The sequence below is a fragment of the Corvus moneduloides genome, chromosome 1 (assembly GCF_009650955.1).
Source record: "Corvus moneduloides isolate bCorMon1 chromosome 1, bCorMon1.pri, whole genome shotgun sequence".
NCBI classification, from domain to species: domain Eukaryota; kingdom Metazoa; phylum Chordata; class Aves; order Passeriformes; family Corvidae; genus Corvus; species Corvus moneduloides.
In genome coordinates this window covers 42,250,687-42,275,618 of record NC_045476.1, presented here as the reverse complement: position 1 = coordinate 42,275,618, position 24,932 = coordinate 42,250,687, and the positions used below count along the sequence as shown (strand labels likewise).

Here is a 24,932-nt window from a genome sequence, read left to right as displayed (position 1 = left end):
AGGAGAAGATACCTGGAAGGCATTTTTTTGCCTTTGATAGACAAAGCGAAAGATGGGCTCTGTCTGAAGTACTTACTGTGCAGGGAAGAGTGTCTGGAACCACACAGGTCACGTAGCACCCTTGTAACACTTCTACAGCCCACCACTACTATGGCTGTGCTACAGTCAAAGCTTCCCCATGTATTTGCAAGCAATCTTAAGATAATTTGCTACTAAACAGCTGTGAAATTAATTTTTATTACTTTGATGTTAAGCTGGATCTGTGAAGCTGGATACTTCACCCACCCACACATCTGTAAATGGAATATTCAGTATTAAGTATCTTCCCACCCATTACAAGTTAGGTATCGTGGATCTAAAATACAAAGCATTTTTCTTCAACTTTTTGAGCAGTCAAGACATTTCACTTCACTCTGTTGTATTAAGCCAGATACAAAGCAGAGAATTTTACAAAAAAAAAAAAAAAAAAAAAAAAGGCATAAATTATATGTGTCTAGAAACAGTTCACAGCCTTAAGAGGGAAAAAAAAAAGAAAAAGTAGTGCCTAGACACCCATAATCTATAAAGCAGATAGTTGGAATTCTAGTAGCTCTGGTTCTCAATGGCATACTAAAGACACTACAAAAATACTTCTTTTTGTATATCAACAATGCAACAACACCAAGTCTAATTAAATTAAGGCTTTGTTTCCTTAACAAAAGAAAAGTTAGGAGCCTTCACCACCACACAAATAGAGAGTCAGAGTTGTGGTGCTGTGCAAAGGAGGCACAGTATGGAAAACTGCACTGTGAGCAGGCTGGGTATGTGACAGCACCACCGTGCAGTTTCATCAGCTTCCTTCAGCAGGAACTGAGGGAAACCAGCTGAACCTCCAGGATTCACAGTGTTCAGCAGCCATTACTTATGGTCCTTCACAATTCACAATCAAGCTCCAAACGGGGCAATCTAAACAGGATTGCCTAGGGGAGAATTTTGTCTTGTCACTCTCTCATATAAATCAAGGTTGAAAAAATATTTATAAAAAAATTCTCACCTTTCTTGGTTAAAAATTACAGAAAAATGCATTTCCAAACCAGAGGAATCAAAGCTAATTGAAAGGAAGAAGAAGAGAGAATCCAATTCTTCGTATTATGTCTTATTCTGAAAAAGAACACTGTCAAAATAAAAGCTCAGAGCTGGTACAAGTTCTAACACTGGATACCAAGTATTTTCTTGGTAACATACAAATAGCAAACAAATACAGAATTGGATTATTTTGTTTTATTCCACAAACTCACTTTTCAGTGTAACCTTTTGCAAATGCATGTCATTTGCAGTACAAGACTATCTACTCCCCATGTGAGATTTCTTTGTATTTACATAATACCAGCACAGCTTTAACGTCAAGGAACTTGCTCCTGATTTACAGCAGAGGAAGACTAGGCTTTCTGATTTGGAACTAGAATCAAAAATAAAGAACATTTCAAGCAATTTGTTTTCTCTCCTTAAAAGTTCAAGCATTAAGGTGCCTATTCAGAATCACTCCAAAAATGCCTCAATTCATTCAAAAAATTGTTAACTCTTGTGCAGACAGTTTTGATTACACTGATCCAGGTAATCTGCTGGACAGTTTAACAAAGTTGGATTATTTTTCATTTCCCAAAACAAATTCTCATTGGGCTTTGGAGGACTTGGGAATACCCAGGAATTATCTTCCAGAGAGCTCTTTCCATAAGAATGGTGTTCCTGAAACATTTTGCCATCAGCTGGAATTGGTCTCTCATCTGTCCATGCTTGTAGGATCACCCTTTCTGATGGGACATGGGCATCTCTCAGCAGAGGGGGAGACACAGCGTTGCCAAGGGCTTTATCATTTTGTGAGAGGTTTTTATAAACTACCCCAGATGTCAAATTCAGCTTTGAAATGTTCAAGTCAACACATTGCACTGGTGCAGTAGAGGCAGCTGAAGGAAGAAGATAGAAAAAGATTTTAAAATTACATTATCTAATGCATTTTTCATGTACTCCAAATGTACTACAGTCTAGCAGGGATGTTAAACACAGTTTCTTCAAGCCACAAGTTTCCAGACCATATTCAGTAACTACTTGAAGCTACAAACAAATACTACCCTCACCAGACTCAAGATGAACCCGAAATCCTGAAATCACAGTGTCTAAAATACACCCAACTCCAAGGGTATCTCCCAACTCCCATTTCAACATAGATAAACTGATGGATCTTTCTGACCAGACTGGAAGGAATGCTGAAACAGAGACCATTTTCACATGCTTGGAGAAACCAGCCAGGTGCAGAACAGTGAATGCTGCTTCCTACTCTACCAATTAATTTAACAAGTTGTGTTTTCGTGCCACCCAGAACCTGAATTCTCGCTGTCCATGAAGCAGTAAAAGGGAAACACATGGTGTTCACAGGTTCTCTGTGCTCCACTATTGTCTGACTTCCAAAAGTAAAGCAAGAGACTGCACTGTTCAGCCATCTGAAATTGCAAGGGAGTTTTAAACTGTTAGGAAGGAGGAGATTTTGAAACAGAACAGCATCTACCTGAAATGGAAGAGCTGTACCTTCCACACACATCTGAACAGATTGCCAAATACAAGCAGGTAATTTTGTTTTGTAGTGATAATGTACATAAACATGTAATGAGAGTAGATTAATGCTTCCTGCAGTTAAACTCACATCTTACATAGAGTTTTCTAGAGTAGCTGTTATCGTAAGCGTGAATTGCAATTTTTAACTTTAGTTCTTACGGGACAGAAAAACAAGCTGGTCTCTTGGTCAAAGAATACAACTTCTGTTTGTCACAATAAATTAAAATTCGTGGATGGCAGCCAAAACCATTTTCCAATAGCATGGGCATCATGTCTGAAAGACATGCTAAGGCACTGGATTTGGCCTCTTTGTGCTGGCAGGTGTAAAAAGCAATTTGAGGCCTACAGACCTTTGGAAGTTCAAGAAAAATTGAATCCACTGAAAATAGATTGAAAATGTACAAAAGAAAACCAAACCAAAAAGACACCCCCTGCCGCCTCCCCCAAAAAATCCCCAAAACCAAACCAAAAAAACAACCACCCCACAGACACACACATTTGTGGAAAATGCCTCCATACATAACAGATAAGTAGAATTCACATGTTAACTGATACTGTTCATGTCCCACACAGAATAATGAACACGTGTTCTGCAGACTTAATGCACCTCTACCAACGGCAGCTGGTTTGTAGATGCTAAAACAGCCAGTACTACCGGTATAGGAAGTGGAAGGTTTCAGTCAATTCTACTCATATTTTACATAAATCAAGATTAGTCTATAAATATAAGCACAGATGTATCTGTACTGCATTCATAAGTGTGGCTGATGACCACCATCAGACCTGACCACTCTCACATACTTCTGAAAAATTACTGAAAAAAGTCTACAGATGAAAAGGCCTTGTTTCCTGACCAATCAAGAATACCTTCTATGGCTGTGGACAAACAACTGCATAAGAACTGCAGAAAGTGAGACTCCTCACCAAGGAGAAGAGAAAAATCAATAGTTGTGTAGTGGCAAGACAGGTAACTCCATATTAAAAATAAGGACATAAGACACTATATGATCACATCAAACTGTGGCAGATTTAAGATTATTTAGACTCATTCAGTTCCCAGTGTCTCTGCTGAAGTTATTTGAAAAACAGATTTTAGGACTTTAGAAACACAGACTCACCTGGTAACAATATGGCCAAGTCTACAAAATGTGTTGATAGTTTGTATCAGCCAAGTACCACAGACAAAGTGATCATTAGTCACTGCTGACCACAAAAGCAGGGACTGCTGGGGGGGTGAATCCTGTCATTACCTCACTGAGCTGTTTAGAAACAAAATGTCTTGAGCTGGTAATGGACAGGGACATCAGAGACTGTGACCAGTACACTGTAACCAAGTTCCCTGTCTTCCACTGGTATTTTGAGCACAGTAAAGACCACAATTGAAGGGAGCAGAAAGCAAAGGAAATCAACTCTTTACCACTGTTTGACTGACAGTCTAGCATTTGGCTTGAGAGAAACATATGTGTGGAACAGAAGAACTGTCTGATGAACTGCTCACAGAAATTTTAAATATTTCATGTGAAAAATATTTAACCCTTAAAATTATTTAAGGCAGTTTTGCTTCCCCAGTATTCTAACATTCAGAAAATGTCACACTGTGTAGCATTTTGCTAGAAAAGGTAACTTTTCTGAACACAACATAAAGAAATACAGAACCATAAGGGAATTTCAGTCTTTTAAAGTCTGATTTTAAAATGTTGCCAATTTAATACTTCATATATTCTGTACTGGGAAAATAAGACTGCATTTGCAAAAAGATTTTTTCCCCCCTCATATGAAGTAGTTGTGGTAAAAGGTCAAATACGAGTAAACTTAACACCTCAGCCTTGTGCACATAAGCAACACTTGACTGAGAAAAAAGCCACAAGGGGAACAGAATACAGTACTGAAGAAAAAACACATCAGCAACACCTTTATGTGTGAAGTTGACCAGTATGAGACAGAAGCAAAAGCAGAAAATGGGTAAGCTGGAACCATAGTACAGTCTAGCTGATCAACTTCAATTGATGAGATTCTGATGAGATATGATAGCTAGTTTATTTTTAAAATGCTACAGCTTGAATCAAGGGTTTGTGTTTGTAAGGTCTGTTACTGCAAACACTGACTTGCCTTTCTTGGCTCCTGTTGGGTTTCTTTTCAGTTTTCGTAGGACCTCAGCTTGCTTGTCAGCCACTACACGCAAATTAGACATTTCTCTCTTCAGGTCCCAATATGTTTGTTGCACACTTCAAAACAAAAATTTATTACAAGTTAAATATTGCTGCCTCTAAAGCAGCCTATTAACATGCTTGTCAAGTGTTAACTGTTAATAAATTGTTCTTGCCTGACACACATTGCAAATTTCGTTAGAGTACCATAACTCTAATGGGCTAAACAGTACTGAGAATTACCTTAAACGATGGACCTCTGAATATTTTATTTAATTCTTACCTATTACAATATACAATGCATTATCTATTGACATACTAGGTAAGAATAATAATTTCAACTCTCCAAAGGAAAGAAATACGAAGCATACTTTTCCATTTCAGTATCTGAAACTAATCTTCCAATAAAATTAGTTATCTCAAAGGAATACCTTAAATAAAGTGACACCAAGGTTATAAAAGAGGAAGAGTTGTAACCCTGAATACCTTTCAATAAATGACCACACACCCCAACAGATATTATAAGCCTAATAATATTGGCTGATTGTAATTTTAAATAATCAAAAACCAGTATTTACACCATCCACTGAATCCAGACTAAATACCCAAGACCCAAACTGAGTATAAACAGAGTCCAAACTAAAATATAAAACATACTGTTTCATATTCAAGTCATCCAATTTAATGTTAATACACTGCCTTATCAGACAGTGTAAAAAACAGTGATCCAAACCATTCTCTAAGACAGCATAATGAGAAACATATTTAGCAACAGCAGCACTGCTCCAATACTGATGTTTCAGGTTTATAACTGGTAAGAAAATTAAGAACAAAAAAAAAAAGAGAGAAGTCAGCATTACCATATGTTTCTTGGTAACATTTCTAGCAGGCTCACCAGCTATCACATTTATGTTGATTAATAATTAACTTAGTGTTAAAAGACATAAGGACGTAGTTACTTCAACTTAAACATGAAATCAATGATTTAATGCTTTTTTAATGCTTAACATTCTACCAAAACATTTATTGAGGACAAATATAGTGGATGAGAGTTTCCAGAATATATTCTTCCTTACTACGTTCACCTAAAAGGCATTTATTTGATAACAGCTCAATATCTCAAGCTATTGAGATGAGTAAGAATTAATAAGCTTTTTAACTGTATGTAATGCTATCCTCCTAAAATAGCCATATAGGATCACTCCTGCATGAAATATATCAAGCACAGATGTGTTCCAAATCACTCTGAGAAGCAGCTATTATGCAAGTCAATGCTAAGATGGTTCCCTTAAAACAAAGAAATAAAAATTCTATGGACAGAAATACTTCCCCAGAATACAAACATCCAGATTCATAAACCTCTGTTGAAGAGCAGAGGAAGCTGATATTTTAATAGATAATGGATTAAGTGTCAGCAATTCTCACAGATAGAAAGTTAAAATTTTCAGAATTGATATTTCAAGTTCAGCTAAACCTGTGGCCTTTGTACTGCAGTCTCCTTTGGGCTCTGAACTCTTAAGAGATGACAACTTAATTTTAAAGTTAATGTGGCAACCCTACCTCATTAATTCTCGTGTTTTGGTCTAAAAAATAAGATCAAAAACTTCAGTTATGTCAAATCAGAACTGTCCAATATTTAACACAGAAGTGGTAAATATAAGGACAGCTCAGTGTCTGCCACCAGCCAGAAGGGAAGTGCTTGGATGAATTTTTTTAAAGTGCATTTAGCACTTTTACAAGCATCTTGCAAAGGCCTGCAGGTACCAGAATTCCACTTAAATTACATGCAACAGATTTTAATTGTTTTTGTGAATACTGACCTAGAATCCCATTGCAAAGCCTAATTTTCAAGGAATTTGTAATTGAAAGCTAAGGATTCCCTGTGCTTGGAGGTTTATCCTATACTGCCTTCTAACATGCAATATGAACTTTCACCATGACAGCCCATCTAAATCTACAGCAAATTAGATTTGCACACTGAGAAAGTCAGATTTGCAGGCTGCTCACAAATATGAAATAACTACTTTCCAAAAAGTTAGCTATGTGCAAGTGCCTCCATTTCCCATAAAAAGCAGGATTGCTTGCTACAACAAATGTTTCTCATAGTACGTTTTTCAAGTGTTTTTTCCAAAGATTTTTGGATAGGCTTACTATTTATTACACATTCACTATTTATATTACAATAAACACCATACTGTACATATGCTATTTTAGATGGCTGCCACCTGAGCACCGCTTTGTGGAATAAATCTGCTCTGATCAATGATCATTTGATCAAGTGATCAGTTTGATCAGAGCAGTGATCAAACAATCAAAGACATCACTGCTGAGTCTTGAGAGAACACCTTTTATCAGGCGTGTAAGACTGACTGCAAAGTTCCAGGAGAAAGCACAGGAATAAGTATCCAGTCGAGGTGAAAGGACCAAGTGTGATTTGTGTGTAGGGTGTGCATTATTATAATCACTGCACCAGGGAATATACGAAGGGAAGGATCTGTGTGTTCTCTTTCAGTGGCTGATCTCCCTTCCCGTCTCTTCAACGCCCAAGGAAGCGCCAAGGCGCGCTGCACTAAAGCCTGGCATTGTGAAGGGCCGCTCTTCCCCCTGGTGGAAGATGGTGTAAGTGCTCCACCAGGCATTACTGGCTGTACGAGACACAACGCTTCATTTCCACAAGATCTGGGGAACTCCCATGCATCCATGAACAGCTCTTTTCCATCAAGAATTGACAGATATAGATACCTTCTAATACAGCACGCACAGTCAAGGCGGGGTAATATCGGAGTTTATATCGTAAGCATAATTATTATTTGAATGGGTGCAAAATGAGAAAAAATGCTTTCTGGTATTTTAGCATTTTTCTGGACAATTGCTATTTCTTTTTGAATAGGCCACACAATGTCTCTCCAATATTAAAAAAAAGTCCTCTAGTAGGAACATTACTGCACCACACTAACAAAGAATGTATGTTCCAGCACTAAGCAAGGGATTTGCAAACACAGAAATCTCTCCATACACAGAATGAAGATATTCCAGAGCCAGCTTGAGACTTGAAACTTTATCTACCACCTCCTCCAGTCAACTAATTATTAAAAAATCTTATTTTTAAATCCAAGTTAATTAAATTTTCATCTTCTGTACAACAATCTGGAGATACAAATGTTCATTATCATCATCCCAAACTACAAACATGACAAAAAAATTTACAATGACCTTGCTAAATAAGTATACCTAGACTTGGAAATAAATTATGTAACTTGAAATAACACACCTAAAGAGTCTGCAAGAATAATTTACTTGTTCAAATAACTGTCCCTCAGTAAACAGAAAATATTTCATACCTCGGGATGTCTTGCCTTTGAAGGTGGTCTCCATGTAATACATTTTCCTCTTGAGCCTGGTCCTGCGTAACAGAATGAAGGGAAGACAGAGACTGAATGAACATGATTTCAGATCTCCTACCTTGAAAAATGGCAGTGAAACTCCCAAGTTCCCCAATACTGAAATTCACAAGTAAAGTAGTCTTCATTTGTGTTAGCTGCAGTGGGTTTCAAAGGGGAAATAAAGACTTCTACTAAGAATTTCCACTTAAAAATGCTACTTATACGAAGGCATTGCTCAGCCACCTCCATACTCTTTTTTTAAAACAGCTGAACTCTCAGAATTTGAGATTGATTACTTTTTTAAATGGACATCAAAAGTCTTGAGTCTCAATTTTTGCTTTTTAAACCGTCTTTTTTTTTTGGTTCTTTCCCTATCACAGTATATAAAGATCTTTAAATTAAAGCAAACTGTTCCAGTATAGATTTACTTCCACAGGTTACTTTTATGACAGAACATAATTTATCCCTTCAGTCTGAAAGACTACTTTAAAACTGCACATACAGGCAGCCTCACTGAATTTACCAGGGCTATTTAACAAATCAAACATTGGGCTCACTTTGTTAGTCATATTCCTATTAGACTGTCATTTATGATGAGCTCCCTCCCTGTCATATCCCTTATTTTCTTTTGCAAAAATGTTTTCATTATTTTCATTATTACTTATTTCCATTACATGTTAGCTAAACTAACTAATGTAATGAAAATAAGTAATAATGAAAATACCAGCTGAGTTGAAATAATGCTGATTTGTCATTGCCCTTTGATCACACTTGACTGTATTTCACCTGACGGATTTTTTTCCTCCTGAACTTTCTCACCATCCCCCATCAAAGATTCAAATTCATAGTTAAAAAAAAAGTTGCACTGTATTACCCCACATTTGAAAATGTGCGCTTTTTATTTCCTATATTAAGCAGTTACCAGGACCAAGAAGAAATTATATTAAAGACCAACAAAAAAACAACAAAAAAAAGCCTAACAAAAACCCCCAAAACAAAACAAAAAGCTGTTCCCTGTATTTGTTCTGTGCAACAAAAGCTGCTGGCATAAACACTATTTAAACAGTGTCACGTGTAGTGTTTCTTACAACTGCTATTTTAGTCTGTTCTCTCTGACATCATTCACTCTCACAATATAATCTGCAATCCTCAATTATTTATGCAGCCGTTACTCTGTTCTAGAGTTACCCAAAGACACCAGAACTCCACAAGTTACAGCAAGCCTTCAGATTTTACAAGTTATTGAAAGCACCTGAAAGAGTTCCAGACACAAGTGAACCAACCAACAGTAGGGGAAGTTAACTGAACACCTCAAGTGCTTTATCCCCACCTAGTGGAAAAAATGCAGACTCACTCAAATGTGGTGTGACTCAAGATTACATAATCATCATTATTAATGACCATAAGGAATCTGCCTCCTCAAACAATCACATTAAAATGTTTTACATTCACTGTGTAACTTCAATGTGACTGCAGAGTCCTAGAGACTGGCACTGTACATTTCATCAAAGGTAAGATGGGAAGCAGTAAGAATGCAATAGACAATAACCTACTGCTTTTTGTTACTGTTACCTTAATTTCCTTTCTGAGATCCTGACAACATCCAGGCTACAAAATGTGTCCCTCAAAACAGCAATCTGCCACATAAATGGCAGGGAAGGCTGCCAAAAGAGGTACTTTCCTGACAAGCTTCATGCAACTACCCTAAAGAAAAGCGTTGGACCTCCATAAACAAAGTTCATGACATCTTTTAACGTTAACATCACATTGTTGCTTTAAAAAAAAAAAAAAAAAATAGAGACTAGCTTTTGCCCAAACTTTCTTAGTAGCCCAGCTTATATAGAACACTTCAGTGGCTACTTATAAGAAATCAAAAAGCTTTATTTTCTGTTGTTATATGGGTAATGACTGGGAAATCTCACCTAATCATAGAATATCTCGAGTTGGAAGGGACTCCTAAGGATTAAGTTCAACTCCCTGCTCATTGCAGGACTGCCTCAAACTAAACTTTGTAATTAAGAGCATCACCCAGACACTTAGTAAACAGGCTTGATGCCAGGAACACTTCCCTGAGGAGCCTGTTCCTATTTCCAAGGAAAATGACAGTCTATAAAAATATTTAAGGTCAATTTTACCAAGATACTACTCTTTCACTCAATTGTATACTTCGTGTTTTTGTTAACGCTTGATTTTGATTGATCATGGGATTTAAAATAAACCATTAATACAAAAATTCCTTAAAAATTAAGGTACCTTCTGCTTGGAATTTTGCAACTCCTTCCTGAGACTGTTGCACTCTTCCTTGAGTTTTTCTAGATCCTGTTCCAGACTATGCACTTTTAGGTCACTGTTCAGCTTCTCTAATTCCCAGTTAGCCTGAGTACAACTCAGACTTTTCATCACTGTAAAGAAGACAAGCAAGACAATCAGATTCCAATCTCAGTCCAAGGAATGTAACTCAAAATGCAAGACTCTCCTCAACCAGCCCATGCCCTACAGAAACATCATATTCTGAAGAAACTGGAGTCTATGGCAACAGGGAACTGTAACACTGGTAGAGCTGTTGGCAGAGGTGGTCTATTTTCTGGGTTTAAATCATGAAGCCCTACTTTCTAGGAATGCACTGGAGACTTGACACAGGGAAAGAGGAAGTACCAGCATAAAAAGGCATTGGAAATAGAAAAGTCAGTTCATGGCAAAGACACATCATATATGCCAACCTGCATACTTCGTACATGCTTTGAAAACATGAGCCTTTTTGCCCTCAGATTTGTATTGTTACATAATTTACCATTAAGTTTTCCCCAAGTTTAATATCAAGAAGTTCCAAACAGAACAACAAAAGATACAATCAAAACAAGAGGGGAAAGCATGAAAGTTACACAAATCTTACTAGACCGAAGCAATTCACACGGTAACCTGATGCTACCATCAGATCAGTAGCACACTAGTGAGACAGCAAGACAAGAAAGAACATGAAAGGAAGAAAACTCACAAGTCTTCAACTTGTGGGTACACTTATTTCCGGATTTAATAGTTTAGACAAGCTTAAGTTACACTGATTCTTTTTTTTTAAACAAGGTACTCAGAGTCCACTTATGAGTAAAACTGCGTTACAAATAAGGATTGAAATCGCCACATTTTCAGAGCTCTCCTTATAGACTCTGTAATTTTTACCTCCTTAAACCATGAGGTGCTCAACAGTGATACACAAGCACTACCTGCAGTTTGTTCTAGGTTTAAACATTTGTGCAATTGAAGTAGTGCATTACATGCTTAAGGTCCTCTTGGAAAGTAATCCAATTCAAGCACAGCCATACTTACAAGTGCCTTTCAAATGACTGCACTTGTACAGACTCTGAAGTCAGTCCATTTCTCTAACTTTATACAGATGGCATTTTTTTGTTCTCTACTCTTGTAACTAAATTAATCAAGGGGTTTTTTTCTTCCATGGTGTTTTGTTTTACACATCTATTACATACGGAGCATTCTTTACAACTGCAGTAACAGAAGCTGGATTTGGGCTTTTGGAATTGCCAGGATATACTGTTTCTTTCTCCTTCCTCTTTTCACCAGGCTCTCTACAACCAGCATCTTTCTATCTTTTCTCATTTCCCAGCTGTCTGACTGTTGGCGACTGCAGCTATTGCTATACAACATCCTCTTGTATTTGTCAAATCCCAACAGCAAAATAGACAAAGCAATATACTGGACCTCTGCAGGTGCCAGAGGAAGTGGGATTGACTGAATGATCTTTATACTTGAACAAGCCCCTGCCCTGCTTTGAGGAAAAGGTGGTGGTGGGATCCAGAGATGTACATGACACAGCCTATAAACTGTCAGGTGGTGCCCATTTCTCAAATTAGTATATCACCTACAGTGGAAGAACACAACAGCCTCAGATCTTTACCACGAAGCTCCTCAATTATGATTACCTAACATGCACATCACCATTCACAAGAATGAAGACAAGTTCAAAGTAGTCACTGCTGTTCATGCCTCTCTTACCTTGCCCCCTATATAGGGTTAAGCCTCTTCATGTCCAAAGATCACAATGTAACCACTAGGGCTCCTAAATGTACCATAAGATGAAGTAACCAAATGCATACCTTGCTGAGTTTCCACTTCAGTTCTCAGTTGTAACAGCTCTATTTCTTTAGACTGCAACTGTTCGTTCAAGTTTTTCAAGGATTCCGCACTTTCTTTCACCTATTTTCAGAAGGGAAAAACCCAACCCAAAATAAGGGGTGAAGCATTTTTCTATCATGTGTGACAATTCAGTATTTTAGAACAAAAACAACAGCAAAGAAAATTGCTTTGACTTTTTTTAGCATTATTCTAGCCCAGTACTAAAATTGAAGTACTTACAGGAAGTATTGTCATGTATTTTAAAAGAGTGATAAAACCAACATCACAGATCTTTAGTATATAAAATTCATTCCACAGTAAACATGTACTAACTATGCAGTACTGATAAAGCATGCATTGAAGTCATTACTTAAGAGGGCACACCATTTTTTCCAGTTTGCTTTTCAGATGATCTCGGTCGATGCAGGCCTCTCGATAGGCTTGGTAGGCCTTATTGACTTGTTCCCGCCCAACTGAGCTGCACTCCTCTTCCAGCCGGGAGCCAAGCACCTGAACGTTTAACACACAGGAGAAATGATAAGTTTTGTATGTTATGCTGAGAACTGCAACATCTTAAAAAGGCAATGGTACAGCCTGCATATTAATCTAACAGCTTTTCCTTTTTTTCCCAGTTTAGATAATAAACTAATCAAATACACTGATATGGGCCTAAGTTTTTTACCAAAGTGCAACAAAGGCTGTCTACAAATTTTGAAATCTCTAACAATATTTAATGCTCATTAATTTATAGAATCATAGCGTGGTTTGAGTTGGAAGAAGATATTTAAAAGCTCATCTAGTCCAACCCCCCTGCCATGGACAGGGACGCTTTCCAGTGGACTGCTATGAGTTCATTCCTATGAGTACTTAAAACCACTCATAAGTCATGATTACTCACACTGATAATCCCTTAATCATATTTTTTCCAGGCTCTGAAAAAATGTAAACTGCTTTTTGAAAAAGGAGTTTTAAGCAAGTAAATACACAACATATAGAAAGTTCAAAGGAAAACAAACATAATTTCTTAAATGCCTCATAATGTAAATAAAGATTTTTTCAGTGTATTTATGTAAGAAAAGCCAAAGCAGAATTATTTTACAAATAACTATTAACTTTCAGATCACCACCATCTCACTGCCTGCTATGGCAAAAGACAAGCAAGGCAGAGTAAGCACTACCAACTGGATTGCTAGAAAAAAGGGGAACAGAGTTAAAATATATTCAGTGTTTTTAGTAAGACAGAAAGAAAAGAAGTCTTACATCAAATTACACCCATTCATATAAAAAGTTATTGCTTTAATTATTGCATTTTCCTTTTTATTCTTTTTATCCTGCACACTTCCTTTAAACACATTCAGTGTACCGCTTGTAGATATTCACAATAGATTTGCACATATTTTCTTAAAAATAAGGAGTCACACAAAAAAATTACTAAAACAAAGCATTGACACTCATATATCTACCTTAAAAATCTCCTCTTTTAAGTGTTTGCTTGAAAGTATGGGAAAACAAGCCACAAAGATAGGAAGCTCCTGCCCTTTGCTTTTTTGTATTGACTCTCAAAGTACATGGATGACCTTTTAAGTTTTGTCCTTTATATTTTTCTGGGAACTTTCCATGCATGTTGAAATTGAAAACTCCAAAAGGCTAACTCCCCCTATATTTTTTAAGCATATAGGTACATTAGCTATTAACAAAGACTGAAAGTCAGTAAGAGTCTGGGCCTTCTCAATACCCCTCCCTCATAGAAATATTTTTACGGTATTCACATACTAAAATGTTTTCTCTACAGAAAACAGAGTATGGTCTTCAAGAGAATTAAGCTGAACCAGGCCAAACCAAAAGACACAAAGCAAAAGGAATTGTCAAGGTCAAATCCTGTTTATTGTGATTTTGAGTAACCACATAGAAGATGTTACACTCAGCATGGTTCAGAGAATATTAGGTCTAAAGCTCTATTCCTATTCCCAACATCCCCCCAGACCTTTTATAAAGAAAGTCCTGAGATAGTTTTGCTTTTTGAGAAAAAGTCAATCTTATCTTCACCAAGAATTCCTGAGTGTTTCAAAGCTGTGCCAAGTGTGACTCAAGTTCTTCACTCCAATGCCACAAAATAGTACACATTTGGAAAGGTTTTAAGAGTCAGTAGCACACAGTTAGGAGTAATTCCTAAAAAGTGTCTCAGCTCTAACACCAGGATCTTTCTTTGTATCTTATACAAGAAGGCAATCTATCAAAGTCAAGAACTTCTGCAGTACAAAGACACTCGGTACTGGAAAATGAATATATGTTTAATGACAGCATTCCTTACTTGGAGAGAAAAACCCGTGCCCTGGTCGATTTTTAGCTTTAATGAACTTTACTAGTTCATGGCCATGAGAAACTGCCTATAAAACAAATTCCAAGATTCATTTGCATCAAAAGTCAGCCAGCCATCATCTCTGTCAAGCATTGCAACTTCGTGTTTCACTCTTGAGGCTGCGGTTAGCTAGCTGGATAGGTCTCAGCAACCAGTTTTTCCTTAGCATTTTGGTATGCTGAGCCCAAGAGAGTCTTTTGATAAACAGTTCCTGGATTCTGATAATGTACAAGCTTTGCACCTCACTGTTCAACAATACTGTGTCACATGTGCCCAAGCTAATAAACACCATAAAGAGGCACCCAAACTACAGTGACAAATTCTATGCAGCTACACATCTGTCTGAATCAAAGCCACTGTCTTTGCATTGCATCATATACATGCCCAGTGACAATCAAAAATCCCAGTATGACACAACTACACTACCAGAGGAACAAAATGCATTTCACTTAAACAAATAAAACGATTTACAAAAACTTTTTAATACGGAAATTATTTTAAATGTGTATTTTGAATCCTTAACCTTCTCTGTCATCCAGCCAGGAGCAAAAAAGAAACTGCTACCAGAAACTGGTACATCAACTATTTTCTTACCTTCTCTTCTAAAATTCTCACTTTTTTTTTTAGGAAGGAGTTCTCCTTCTCTGTCTCCTTTAGTCGTTTCTTGATATCTTCATAGGCAGTGACAAGTGCAAAGTGTGAGGCAACAGACTCATCTCCACTATACGATGGAACAGGAACATCGCTGTCTCTCTTGTGAGCATTGTCTGCTTTTTCATGGTTCAAAATACAGATGTCATCCTCTACCAACTCCTCCATGACAGCTGTTGAAAAGACAGATATAAGTGCTAAGTTTTCACAAAGACAAATTCATCAAGAGTCTGAAAACCTTCCAAAATAATACTACAGGGTGTTTCTGCCTAAGTATGACAAGACAAGACTGAAAAATCAGGAAGTATCTTAATACTGGAGAAAAATCTCAAAATCCATTTTACATTGAAAATACACCATTTAGAAAAGACATGTTTCACTGTATAAAAATATTTTGAGTGCCTATCAGATTTATGAACCCTCAAATTCATTTTTATTAAGTTTTAACACCAGCGTAGAATTTGGCTGGTACCAACCATCTGAACTCCAAAGGAATATTAATATTGTATCAGAATTTTTGCAAGCCAGCACTGAGCAGTAAAAGAGAGTATAGTTCCAGCAAATCAACTAACTACTGTGGTTCCTGAGCACAAGTGCCAACGTTCCTTCATTTCTGAACGCAAACACTTACATTTTTCCCAAGCTTTAAAATGAAATCTTGAAGTACACTTGCATTTATCCTTAAAGAGCTACATGAGTAGCTATTCTTTCCTTGGTCACTGTAGAAAATCTCCTTCTGAACAACAATTACAGTAATTTTTTGACTGAAAATATGATGAGAATGAAAACATGCTCAGTAACATGACTTGCCTCAATATGCGTGGAGAAAACTGACAATAATCCAACCATTAGTAAAGTGTCACTCTATACCAGGCAGTTCCACCTGAGTGACAAATCCAAAGTAAATGTTACACTGATTTTTTGTTATAACCTACATCATTTAGGCACAGCAAAATATTAAATAAAAAAATACCACCTTAAAGAAGTATTTATGTATTTTCTTGAGCACCAGGTCTCAAGGGAAAACCCCCAGAAGCATTTTCCTTAGAGTTACTAGTTACCAGAAACAAGTTTTGGGGTTTTATTTAGAAACAGGACTTAACCCCCAAAACTCAAAACCAACCAACCAGAAAAAGAAACATCTCATTTCGTTATGAACATCAAGATTCCTTGCATTTCTATGCAATACTAAGGAATGCTACACAGTGCCGGATAATACTGGCCCCCTTTAAACAAACTACTGATGTGGCTTCTACGAAAAGCAGACTTTTATTTTTTCCCCTTCAACAAATCCTTAGGTTCCTGATGATTACCTAATGAACCAACAGAAATGCTGGAATCAAAGACCTGACCATAATGAAGACAGTTTTTTGTACTGCAGGAAAAACTTCAACAGAAAACCAACTTGATCGGCAGAACTTTACAGGAAAGGCCGGCATTAGTGCAGAAAAAATCCATGGCCACAATTGCTTCTTCTACTGTGTATTTGCTATTTGAATTCAAACTAGACTTCCATTTGTTTATAGATTATAAGAAGAAAAGGCCTAGAGCTTGTACATATGGTTAAATTTCTCTCACCATGCTGGAAAGCTTACAGAGTACAGCTACTGCTGAACAATGGTGCTGTTATCGCATTTGTCTCAATTTGCTCCAAGCCTGTTAGACAACATGATAAAAAACTGTGACAGCTCATTTGTACTAAATAAGACACCAGTGGAGTTTCAACAGGGAAAAAAAAAAGAGAACACTACAAACCAAAGCTGAACTTGTTTTAATGGTTATGTTCAGAAGGTGAATAGTTGCCTTGTACATTGTTTGATGCATTCTGACAAAAAAAGTAGCCTAAGCTTCCCTTGATTGTTGTTCTGCCTTGAATATTCTGTGATTTCTGTGATATTTAAGTAGAAAGAGCCCTGCAAAAAAAGTTCACTTCCTTTTCATTGTAAGAACAGTATCACTCCATGCACAAGGTGACCTTGACCAAAAGCACCACATCATTCAAACTGCATTAACTGACTGAAGGAATTGCTCATTTTGTCTTCCAAGATGAGCATAACATACCAGCTTATCCTCCCCCATTTCACCAAAGGCCCTGCAAGTCTTGTCACCCATCTCATCAAATTCCCAAGAGCTTGCCCTCTCAAGGCAACACCTCTTCTCTGAACACTTGACTCAAATGTTGTTAAAGAAGTGTCACAGCTTATCATTATCTCTCGAAGAAAGCAGCAGATTTCTGACCTTGTACATAAAATAGATCTTTGTCCCCATGCCTTCCTATAGCTCCTAAAGTGAGCATCATACGTTCCCTATTTCTTGCACACATCACTTCTACCAGGAGATGGCAATATGGGAAAACAGGAGACAACATCAGAAGACCATATTTATTCTGCATTTTGTTAACTAAAAGTGCCTTTATGAGCTTCCAAGAGAGAAACTTACCTTCCAAATAAGACTCAGAATACACAAATACTATTTTATAAATTCAAATACACACCTAACCTGCACCTGCTAATGTTAGTTACTCTAACATTTTTTACTAGAAAGATGTGATTTAGTTTATAGGATTATTCAACTCGGGTTTTCTGATGCTGCTCTCTAAGTAATCTAATAATCTGGAGATTATTTAGAAGAGAAACATGTAAGTCCACATAATTCAAAGGGACTTTGCATGCTTTTCTAAATTTCTACACCCAAGGTAACAGTTCAGAAAATTCAATATACATGGTTTTGACTAACTGTATTGCATACTAAGTAATGACAAGCTGCCATTGAACAGTTCAACATCAGCAGTACTATAAAGGCCATGGTGAAATGCACAGCTCACAAAGCTTTTTTTTGCTGTCAGGATAGACAGAAACCCTTAGTATAGAAAAAGGTGATATGTAAGAAATCCCTGACTACAGCTGTAGTCTTTAATTTCACTCAAGGACAGGAATCAAAATTTAGATTCTCCAGTATTATATTGCTCATTTAAAAAATATGAACTGAGAGCAACAATCAAAGAAGTGTTTTGGTTATTACACAAGTTACAACTCCTCGAATCTGGCAGAATGCCAGAAGGGCTTGCAGGATGGTTCACCAAGTGCAGCCACAGAGTTCTGCCCTGTTTTAATCTGTTTGACTTCTCCTAATTCAAAGCCACACTTTGCAGTATGCACTGCTGCAAATCCCCCAGAGCTGTCACTCTGAAGAACCTGAGTGAATTTTGACCTCTCTGGAGCTGCAATTCATGAGATAATTTGTCCTACAGTAACCAGTTGAAGTGAAAGATTTCTCACTAAAATATCTGCAGTAATATACTGACAAGTTAATGTCTATGAATACAATTTATGTCCATCTTGGCCTCCTTAAGGCAAGCTTTACAATCCCATTTAGCACACATCCCATCCCAAGAAAGGTCTCCCTAATACTTTTTACTCCTTTTACTTCAGCACAGTAGTTAAATACTTTGCCTGTGATAAATGTATTGCATTTATGCTTTAGAATGATCTGCACACAAAACAGCCTGCTTAAAAGGACTTTAATGTTCATGTCCAAAAATAAATGCATTAAATGAGTACCAGTAGTACAGTTTGTATTAAATAACTAATGTTTAAAAGCAAACAAACAACCCAACCTGAATACACTGCTGACAGGACACAGTATTAAGTTCTAGCAGGACTAATTATGTTCCCTGTTTATAAATATACGAGTTTGAAGAGGTGGCGCCACTTAAGTTTTCTTTCACAGAATGTAAAGAAAATAAGAGTTTACAAGAACCACTTCTATTGCTCAACACAGGTTACAGAACAGCTTTGATTTAATACAATAAATATCTTGAGAAAAAGAATGTTTTCCCATATCTTACTAATGCTTGGCAGAAACATAGTTTTTCTCTTCATAGAGCTTTATGAATACTAATCATTAACACCATGGGAGGCAGTTAAATATAAAACACATTCTACATACAAGGAACATGGGATGCAGAGGCTCTAATAGCAAACAGACCACTGCACAAACAGACCTCTGTAGTTTGAAATGCTAATCTTGTTCTTGCATCAGAAGGAGAGATAGTAAAAGCAGGATTACATTAAATTTTTCCCAGTATGAAGCAGAATCCCATTTTGGCCTAACTGTTGATTTGAAAGAGAACAAAACAGTTTTCAAAATATTTCCAAATGTCAAATGCAAATAATTTCAAGATGGTTGTTTTCCTGTCTACCTTCCAGACTCGAGGGGTTTGACTTCATAATGGTAGTATGAATAGTTTCCAGCTGTTAATAACAACAGCATAATTTTTGTACTGATTTATCTTGCCTGACATAGAAGGGTATACATATATGCACACTGACATTAAAAAAATCCCTTTAAATTCAAGAAGTGCCTTTGAACTACAGGAATCCTGAGTGAGCACGTTGCAGCCCTCACCTTAATTTCAGAAAAGCTGTACTGAATTTTTTTTCTTTTTTTAAAAGACACTTCAGCACAGCAAGGAATAATACAGAATTCCTGCAGCCAGCATCAAAAACTCCACACAGTACTTGGAGCATATGACATATGTTAAAACAAGCAAGACTTCCAGTCTCTTTAAGCATCCATCACTTTGCATCTCTCCTTCAGAAATCTTAGGCTGTCTTTGATTCCAGTTGTGAACAGATTGTTCTACAGAGACAGGCATCACTTTTTACACATACTTGCTCCATTTTTAAAGAAAAAAAATTTCACACACACACACATACACATCTCAGTAGCTGCTACTTTGGCTGCTGCTCATCCTTCCGTATGGACAAAGTCCACAGGCCCAGTGCACTTCCAGAGAGTCCCTGCACACAGGGGCACACCCCGGCCACGTACTTGGTGCTCTTTCACAAACACGTCAGTGCAGGAGCTGCATCCGACCTCCAGAGCACTTTCGTTTTGTTGCCTTCAGGAAATGGAAAGTCACTGTCTCCCAGCTCACACACCAGATCACTGTAGCCCATCTATCCTGAACATCTGGGAAAGCTACAGAAGGCAAGCAAAATCTCCTTAGGTACAACACGCAATTTTTTTCTATCCCAAGGTTTTTACAATAAATAATCTACTCTCACAAGAACTAGGAAAGCAATAAAAAGCCCATTTTATGACAACAGTGCTTGATAAATTTTACTTTCTCTGAACAGTGCCAGACTACAGTATCTCCACTGCTAATTTGCAAACCTTATGCATCCTCAATGGACCGCATTGAATCTGCCTTTCTGTGGATGCTACCACAATAATCACTTTCCCTGACAACTACCTGAAAAGGGGGAAAATAACCCAGAAGTAGGAGTCAGTAAAATATTATCTTTTCAGCATCATATAATCCTGTTTATTAAATTATTACATTTAATGTTGAAACTAATTAGGAGCAGTACTGTCAAAGAAACGTAAGTAGGAGCAAGATGGCTTTTGGCTGTTAAACATTTCTAGCACCAAATGTAAGTATCTTAAAAGGTTACTGAAAACCCCTTATTTTGGTGTTTATTCCTTCCCAGTTCAAAAGGTTTATAAAGAATAACTATTTCCAAAAGTTTAGAGGATTTGTTTTGGATTTTTTTTTCATATCTCATTTTGCGAGCCAAACAGCAGGTCCTACCTCCCAGTCGTAAGTTTCCTTCTATTCAATTAAACTGCCAGATTAATTAACATTCAATAAGTTCACAAGTTCAGTGAAAAGCCTTATGTAATTGCATTAACTTTTAATTCAACTGGAAATGTGCCTCACCTGTTACAGCTACTGGAAGGAAAATGAGTCTTACCAATGGTCCTTGGTCATCCTGCAACTCACCAACACAAGATCTGCAGGCTTCCAAGACACAACTGGACAGGGTGTCAGCAAATCTCATCCAGGCTCCCCTTTTACAAAAAAGGTTGGACCAGATGATCTTCCCAGGTCCTTCTCAACTTAGGCTGTCTTCTAAAATTCTGTACTCAGATTTATATTGCAATATTTCAGACAAACCTGGTATTTGAACATAAGTTCCACTTAGCAGCTTCTAAGTGGATGACTTTGAATCTTCAAGCCACTTATGCTTCACTTACCCTCTCAAATTTAATTTCTTCTCCCCAAATGTCCTGTCAAATTTTAGTTGCATCTACGATTTCATACACTAAGAATTCCACATAAAAACATTGTAGAATCATGTAAATTAGTTAATTAATGCAATTATAGTATAAACATTTAGCAAAAACATAAGACTGATTCCAAAGTGAACAATGGATAATACACACAGGTATGGAGTCTCCTTCAGCAGAACTCCCCCCTGACTCCTACCAAGCTGGTTCCTATCCTGACCCTTGTGTTAATCCTATCATCACCATCTTAGCAAACTGGATCTCATTATCACTGTTTTATTCAATATGGACTGTCAGACGACTTCTGTCTAGAAAATCCCTGTGAAAGAATGAAAACATATATCAAAAGGTAAACCCACATTGCATTTTATCATGTTTCCTTCTACATGTTCTTTTTTTCTTCAAATTCTGTTCTAAAGAAGCCAGATATGGATAACACGTGAGTGACATGGGAGTTTCCATATTCCTAAGTGGGCAACCCACACTGAACATTTTATAGTCATAGTGCGCAATCTCCATTTCAATGCATCTATTGAAATAATACAAACAAATGTTACTGGATTTGCAACTCTATGCAAACTCTATGATTTTCCAATGCTGTGAGATGAAATTATTCTATTTCTCTGCCCTGAGTACACTAAGTACAGTTCGTTCATATATTTGACTGATAATTTTCACACTTTCTTCACCTTTTGAGTGTCACATAGAGATACACTGAAAACCAAAGTAGCATACTTGCTGAAATTTAGGCAATCTTAAAACTGTCTCTAATTTATTACCCATTTTTGCTGCACAAAGATGTCACTTCACCCTCTTTGCTCTTTTGAAAAACTTTTTACTATTTAATTTTCATTGTAAAGCATAACATAGCTAGTACTCGGGCAATGGTCACCTCACACTTTTCTAAACTGCAAACGCAGCAAACAAGGTTCTGAAAAATTACCAACTTTAGCATAAAAAAATGTTTTTTGGGGGTGAGGAGGTGGCTAAACCCTTCTTATAATCTGATCTAGAGTTCAATCAACCAGTGTTTTCTGCCTTCTGACTTCACTGACAGTTTAGATGAAAAAACTGTGCTTAAAATTTGAGGCAATATCATCTACTTAAGTTATTGGGCAATTACCTGAAACACTTCTAACAATAGTCCTATTAATAAACAGGAATTATTCAAAGAACAAAAAGTAGTCATAATCTTAGATTTCTTTTGGTTTCTACAGTAATTCTAGTAGAATTGCTAAGGTTCTTAAATAGATGTGAGCACAGATAACTTGGATTATTATTAGCAGCAGAATCTGATCATACACCACTATCCAGGAAATTACATGTTTCCCATAGTCCATAACAACATTTCCCAGAAAAATGTCTCAGAAGAGAAACTGATGTTTGGAGCCCAGAGCAGACTTAACTGTCCTGACAATAATTCTCCCCTACCTCCTCTTTTTCCAGAGTCTGCTTCCAGCACACTGACTTTACTGCATACACACAGTGTAAGACAGTGGGAAAATTAAAAGATTCCTTAAGAAACAAAAAGCTCCTAAAAGCACTCACTGGAACAGCTGACACACACTCTCACTTCTAAGTTGCTAGGGGACCAATTTATTTAAGGAGATATAGGTATTCTCCCTACCAGGTGAAACAGCAGGTTTTAAATATGTAATTTCTTAAAAGCTGAAAGCACCACTAGTGATGCTCATCTCAATGTTCATCTGCACTCCCTTCTTCCAAACTAACATGGCCTGCAGGACCTGTATTCCTGTCTGCTCCAATATGCCATCATGTTTCTGTTTTCACCCCCATAGTCCTACTTTATTCATTTCATTTGCCAGATTCCCCCTGTACCAAGGCACAAACTGCAGCTCCAAGAGGCCACCCAGTTTTTCAGCTTGATTAGGGGCAGCTTTGTAACTAGTCTGACAACCTGCCTGAGGCCCAACCCCAGCTTGGTAGCGGTACCTGTAAGCCTTGCTCACCGCCCTCCCACGGGATGACCCCCTTATTCCGGCCAAGTGTGACTGGGTAAGACAGGCAGGGACACGGCACAAGACCGACAGCCTGCTCCTTCTGAAACTCAGGAAGTTCCACTTCAACATGAGGAAGAACTTTATACGAGAGAGGCAGAGCACTGGAACAGGCTGACCAGGGAGGGCGTGGAGTCTCCCTCTCTGGAGTCATTCAAAGCCCACCTGCACGCGTTCCTGCATCACCTGTAACCTGCTCGAGGTGACCCTGTCTTGGTAGCGGGACTGGATGATCTCCCTTCCAATCCTAACAATTCTGGGATTCTACGAGGATCACTCTATGTTAAGAAAAGAAGCTAAAGACTCTTTACCCACGGAGAGCCGCTCCTCTTCCACGGGGCACGAAGCTCCCTAGCACCCCGGGAGAGCCCCCCCGTTCCCCTCCGCGCCAGGACCAACCTGTCCGGGCCCCGCTCGGCCGGGCGGGTCAGCGGCGGGCGCTCAGCTCGGCGGGGAGGCAGCGCCGCCCCTCGCGGTCTCCGCTCGGGCCCCCTCGGGCGCCCATCGCCCCCGCCGGCCCGGCCGCGGCTTCGGCCTTCGCCACCGCAGGGAATTCCCGGGGCTCGGCACCGCCCCCGCCGCCTCCGAGGAAGTCAACAAACGCCGCTCTCGGTCCCCGCCAACGGGCGCGCCCCACTCCCGGAAGGAGAGAGGCGGCGCCGCCGCCTGACCGGGAAGGGAGGAGGGAGGGCGGACTGCAAATCCCGGCGTGCAAGCGGGCCGACGCTGGCCGAGCCGAGCACCACGGGAAGCGCGGCCGAGGGCTGGCTCCGCCCGGCCGTAGATGGGGCTGCTGCCGCCCCCAGCGGCCTGGAAGCTGCTCAAGGTCGGCGTTCCCACTTGTAACCATCTCACAGCATCACAGGATTGTTAGCGATGGAAGGGACCTCTAGAGATCGTCCAGGCCAAGCCCGCTGCCAAGACAGGGTCACCTCGAACAGGTGCTACATTCACGCGTCCAGGTGGATTTGGAATGCCTTCAGAGAGGGAGGCTCCACGACCTCCCTGGTCAGCCTGTTCCAGTGCTCCGCCCCGTCAGTGTAAAAAAGTCCTTCCCCACGTTGAGATGAAACTTACTGTGTTTTAGTTTACGGCCATGGCTCCCTGTCCTGTCTCTGGGCACCACCAGAAAGACTCTGGCACCATCCTCTTGGCACCCACATTTAAGATATTTATCTGCACTAATGAGATCCCTCTCAGTTGTCTCTTCTCTAGACTAAACAGGCCCAGCTCCCACAGTCTCTGCTTTTAAGAGAAGTGTTCCAGACCCCTGATCATCTCTCCAGTAGCTCCTTGTCTTTCTTGTAGTGAGGATCCCAGAACTGGGCACGGCACTCCACTCTCCTCTGACAAGGGTACAGATATGCTCCCTGTCAGCGCCCCGCCCACTCTTCCAGCACCACTGGGCGTCGCCACAACGAGGCAGCAACTAAAACCCCACTTTTCTCCCTTTCCTGAGGCTCATTGCACTCCCTGCCATCATTCAAAGTAAGACTTTAGCAAAGCAATAAAGATCAGGGACTTTTAGTGGGAGCTGCCCCCAGCTTGCTCCAAGTACTCCTCAGCAAAGGAGCCCATCCAA

The 24,932-nt window shown here is 38.7% G+C and overlaps 1 protein-coding gene across 1 annotated transcript; it reads right to left on the bottom strand.

Annotated features, from left to right (window-relative positions):
- Positions 1 to 217: 217 nt before the first annotated feature.
- AZI2 (5-azacytidine induced 2) lies at positions 218 to 23,986 on the bottom strand. Its single transcript, XM_032107628.1, has 8 exons — positions 23,750 to 23,986; positions 15,201 to 15,430; positions 12,632 to 12,757; positions 12,229 to 12,328; positions 10,373 to 10,521; positions 8,078 to 8,139; positions 4,699 to 4,814; positions 218 to 1,943 (listed from the first exon to the last, which is right to left on the bottom strand). Exons 2-8 carry the CDS (start codon positions 15,423 to 15,425, stop codon positions 1,555 to 1,557), a joined length of 1,167 nt encoding a protein of 388 aa, XP_031963519.1. The 5' UTR covers positions 15,426 to 15,430; positions 23,750 to 23,986; the 3' UTR covers positions 218 to 1,554.
- Between the last annotated feature and the right edge of the window lie 946 nt (positions 23,987 to 24,932).